General features: G+C 44.1%; 1 protein-coding gene across 1 annotated transcript in view; it reads left to right on the top strand.

Annotated features, from left to right (window-relative positions):
- The window catches only part of NLRP8 (NLR family, pyrin domain containing 8), a 64,835-nt gene that overhangs the window by 54,546 nt on the left and 5,265 nt on the right, over positions 1-5,024 (top strand). The window contains exon 9 of the mRNA XM_011996982.1: positions 965-1,135. Coding sequence (XP_011852372.1) covers positions 965-1,135 — 171 coding nt within the window. The remainder of the gene's footprint in view (positions 1-964; positions 1,136-5,024) is intronic.

The raw sequence follows: 5,024 nt of genomic DNA on the forward strand, positions 1-5,024 counted from the left end.
TGCTAACATGTATACCAGCCAGTGATATAAAAGCATTCATTCTCCTTTTAATTCTTTGGTTACCTTTAGTATTTGCAAAAGATTTGTAAACATCTCTCATGATCAAAAAATGAAACTAATTTTGCCTCTTTCGATCCAAATTTTTTGCTTGCCATTAGTATAATCTTGGTATTTAATCTAGCTCGTTTAAATTATTGTCTTGTAGTACACCTTTCATTTCTAGGATTAGTTTGGATAATGGTGTTCATTTTTGTTGATGATTTGCTTCTCAAATCAAATTCAGTATGACTCACTGCCAGTCATGATTCTTTGACTCCTCAAATCTACTTTGGGTTTTAAATGTTGATTTATCTCTTAGATTGAGTGAAATATATTTTCAAGTAGAAAAGAATTTTCTATATCTGAAAGTGTTTATGCAGTATTTTCTAAGTCTTTGCTTGTATGACATTATTTTTTTAATCTAGTTTCAGCCATGAGCAGTAACTTGGCTCAGTATAAAATTCGTGGACCCTATCCGTCTTAGTCTGTTTTCTGTTGCTTATAACAGAATACCTGAAACTGCATGACTTATAAAGAAAGGGATATGGAGGCTGAGAAGTCCAAGGTGGAGGGGCTGCATCTGGTGAGAGCCTTAGTGCTGATGCAGACTCCCTGCAGGGTCACTAGTGAGTCACTGGGCATGCTATATATGGGCTCAGATCTCTTTCCCTCTTTATAAAGTCACCCATCCCATTCCCATAATAACCCATTAACCCATTAATCTAATAATCCATGAATTTCACTCTTTGTTCAAGGACTCTCATGGGCCGGCATTGTATTGATGACGCACGGCACCTCTTTGAGACATGGTTGAAACAACATCACGCATTCCTGTTAGTGTGATTTCTCGGCTGTAAGCCGTCACACCAGCTGAGCTCTCAGATGAGTCATGATGACTTCTCTGCTGTCTGTTTCTGTGTCACAGGCTGGAAAACTGCCTGTTCACCTCCATCTGCTGCCAGGCCATGGCTTCCATGCTCCGTAAAAACCAACATCTGAGACATCTGGACTTGAGCAAGAACGTGATTGAAGTTGATGGTATTCTGACCTTGTGTGAGGCCTTCTCAAGTCAAAAGAAGAGAGAGGAGGTCATTTTGTAAGTCTCCACTGGGTTCCCTGTGCAAAACCAATCACCCAAGAGAAGCTCCTTGTAAAAAAAATGAGATGCTGGGCTGGGTGTGGTGGTGCATGCCTCTAATCCCAGCACTCTGGGAGACTGAGACAGGCAGATCGCTTGAGTCTGGAGTTCAGACCAGCCTGGGCAACATGGCAAAACCCTATCTTCTACTAAAAAATACAAAAATTAGCTAGGCATGGTGGTGCATGCCTGTAGTCCTAGCTACTCATTAGGCTGAGGTGAGAGGGTCACTTAGGCCCAGGAGGTTGAGGCTGCCGTGAGCTGTGATCACACCACTGCGCTGCAGCCTGGGCAACAGAGTGAGACCCCGACTCTGAAAATGGAAAGTGAGATGGTGGACCTGGAATGCTATTGTTTCCCGTGTTGCTACCATTCTGCTTTTGTTTCCTGGGGATTTATAGTTCCCTCCGCGTAGCTGTTCAAACCCCCAACTCCCACTTTTACCTAAAGGAACTGTTAACTGGGATTCACCTGTCTGATATCTTCTTTCTTTTCTTTGTCTTCTTTTTCTTCATTTCTTCACCTTTTCTTCTTGAACAACTGAGTTTGATGTTACCACTTACCAGCTACGTAGCAGTGAACAAGTCAATCTTTCTGAGCCTTGATTTGGTCATCTATAAAACTGAAATGATGTCTTTCCCCATGGAGATTTAATGATGACTGAAAGAAAAGTCACACACACAGCACTTAGCACAGTGCCTAACACATGTTCTCAATCAGTGGTGGGTTCCAGGTGAAGGACACAATTTTCCTGGTGTATTAGTCATCTATTGCTATGCAACGAGTTACCTCAATGTTTAGTAACTTAAAGCAATATAAAGGCATATTGTCTTACACAATTTCTGAGGGTCAGAAATAGGACAGCAATATGACTGGGTGGTTCTAGCTCGTGGTATCTCCTGAGGTCTCAGTTGAGCCACTGCCTGGGGTTTGATGACGTCTGTTGAATCTGCTTCCAGGCTCACTTGTGTGGCTGTGGGCTGGGGGGCCTCAGTTGTTCTCCAGGGAGTTGCTCATGACATCACAGCTGGCTTCCTCCAGAACGAGAGGCAGAGAGAGGCAGAGGCAGAGGGAGACAGTGGCACAGAGAGATGACTGACAGCCCAAAACAGAGCCGCAGTCTTTTATTACTTGATCTTGAAAGTGACATCCCATCACATCTGCCTTGTTCTATTGGCCACACAGTCTAGCCCTGGTCCAGTGAGAGAGGGAGCGATCCAAGGGTGTGATTTACAGGAGGAGGGATCATTGAGGCTGTCTTGGTTGAACCCCAAGGCACTTCAAATTCATTCCTGAGCTCCCGAGAGCACCCCTATTCATTTTGACCAACTGCATGGGGCCAGGGTGGTCTCCTAGGTGGTAAATTTCTGTTCTAGAGGTTTTGCCTCCTTGTTTCAGGGCTGCAAAGGAAAACCAAATGTAAGAAAACAAAACCTTGTTTTTATCCTTCCCAGGGAGAAGAAAGACAGTAACGAAGTGGATATGCTGGCAAGACTGGAGGGTCCTGCAGTGGAAAGGGACTTCCTGAAGATAATACAGGACTGGAATTCTTAGCGCTATGGTGAAGCAATAGGGATGAATCGACCTGGACCCTCTGGCGACGGATCTGGTGGTCCTCTGGGTATTTTTTTCCTAATGAGAAATTGGGAAACAGTTGCCTATTTTGTGGGCCGTCCTGAGTCTGGAATGGCTGCATTCATTCTGGGAACTGGTGTAGGGCATGACCTCCAAATAACCCCATCAATGTTACGGAGTGTCATGTGTTAACACATAGATTAGTCACTGCACTGAGGCACCAAGGTAAGGCGAGTTCAACCCACATCTACTCCTGGCTACCAAAATGTCTTTGAATATGTCATGTAAACATCTCCTCTTGGAGATATGTCTTCATATCTTCAAGGGTATTAGAAAATTTTAATTAAAAATATGCATGAATGCAATTGGAAATTTTTTAGAGTGTGATTTATTTACCGGTAGACTGGTCCATCAACTGTTAAGGAAGAAACCTGTTCCTTTGCTTGTCTGGGGAAAGTGTGCACAAGGAACTTCTAAGGAAGATAATAAATGTAGCAAGTACTGGAAAAAGGAAACCACCTCGTGTTTAAGGAGCTCTAAAAATGAAGTGTAACTCTTAACTTTTTAAGGTCCTAACTAACTACTATGCTCTTAAATTAGTTATGGCAGCATTTAGAGCTCAAAGATCTAGAAAGCAATCACAATTTTTTTTTCTTCCCTTCTGAAACAGCCATCTTTTTACAATGTAACAATCAGGTATCATTCAGGTTGGTTTCTTTCTTTTCTTTTCTTTTTATTTATTTATTTTTATTTATTTATTGTTTTATTTTTTTGAGACAGTCTCACTCTGTGGCCAGGCTGGAGTGCAGTGGCACCATCTCAGCTCACTGCAACCTCCATCTCCTGGGTTCAAGCGATTCTCCTGCCTCAGCCTCCTGAGTAGCTGGGCCTACAGGCATGCACCACCATGCCCAGCTAATGTTTTTGTATTTTTAGTAGAGACGGGGTTTCAGCATGTTGGTCAGAATGGTCTGGATCTCTTGACCTCGTGATCTGCCCCCCCCTTGGCCTCCCAAAGTGCTGGGATTACAGGCGTGAGCCACTGCGCCCGGCCCAGGTTGGTTTCTTAATTCTGAAGAAATTTTATTTCAAAAGCCAGAGGAGTTGGGGTCCTCAACCTCAACCCTAGCAATCCCACTGCTAGGTAAATACCCCGAATAAATCAGTAAATCAGAGAGATATCTGCAGTTCCACGTTTATTGCAGCCCTGTTCACAATAGCCAAGGTTTGGAAGCAACCTAAGAGTCCATCAACAGATGAGTGGATAAAGAAAACATGATACTTATACACAGTGGAGTACTATTCAGCCATGAAAAAGAAACCTAAGTGTAGGAACAGTGGTATCATAGAAACAGCACACTGGTACTCAGGTATTGTTTTCTAAGTACTGTTCCTCATTAAAGGAACCAAGAATCTTCAACGAAAGAGCTGACTCCACAGTTGGTGCTGGGAATGTATAGAATGGGTCTGGAACATCTTGTGTCAGAAGTAAGACAGTGCTCAGAGAACAGTGGGGGCCAGGCCAGTGGTTCGCACCTGTGCTCTCAGCACTGTAGGAGGTTAAGGTGGAGGGCTGCTTGAGCCCAAGAGTTAGCGACCAGCCTGGGCAACATAGGGGGAGACCCCATCTACATTAAAAATGTTTTACAAATCAGCTGGGCCTGATGGTGCATGCCTGTGGTCCCAGGTACTTGGGAGGCTGACATGGGACGATCACTTGAGTCCAGAGGTTCAAGGCGGCAGTGGGCCATGATGCATCACTGCACTCCAGCCTGGGCAACAGAGAGAGACCCTGTCTCTGAAAAATAATAATATAATAATGGGGACATAGCAATAGGAACAAGGAGCCTGATTGAATGAGTTCTCACTGGCCAAATCTGGAATAATTTAATCATCAAACTAAATAATAGTAGAAATGTGGATGGCAGTTATGAGACCTCAGTTCTTGTCTTCGTTTAAAAGAATTTAAACAATAGACACACAGCAAAGGAGGTGCAGCATAGGACAATTTATTGCAAAGGAAAAAGAATATTTTGAAAGTAGGCCAGGCGCAGCAGCTCATGCCTGTAATCCCAGCACTTTGGGAGGCTGAGGCAGGTGGATCACCTGAGGTCAGAAGTTCGAGACCAGCCTGGCAAACATGGTGAAACCCGGTCTCCACTAAAAATACAAAAATTAGCCAGGCGTGGTGGCACATGCCTGTAGTCCCAGCTACTCTGGAGGCTGAGGCAGGAGAATCACTGGAACCCGGAGGTGGAGGATGCAGTGAGCC

This window comes from Mandrillus leucophaeus, unplaced genomic scaffold, assembly GCF_000951045.1.
Source record: "Mandrillus leucophaeus isolate KB7577 unplaced genomic scaffold, Mleu.le_1.0 Scaffold53, whole genome shotgun sequence".
In the NCBI taxonomy this organism is placed as follows: Eukaryota; Metazoa; Chordata; class Mammalia; order Primates; family Cercopithecidae; genus Mandrillus; species Mandrillus leucophaeus.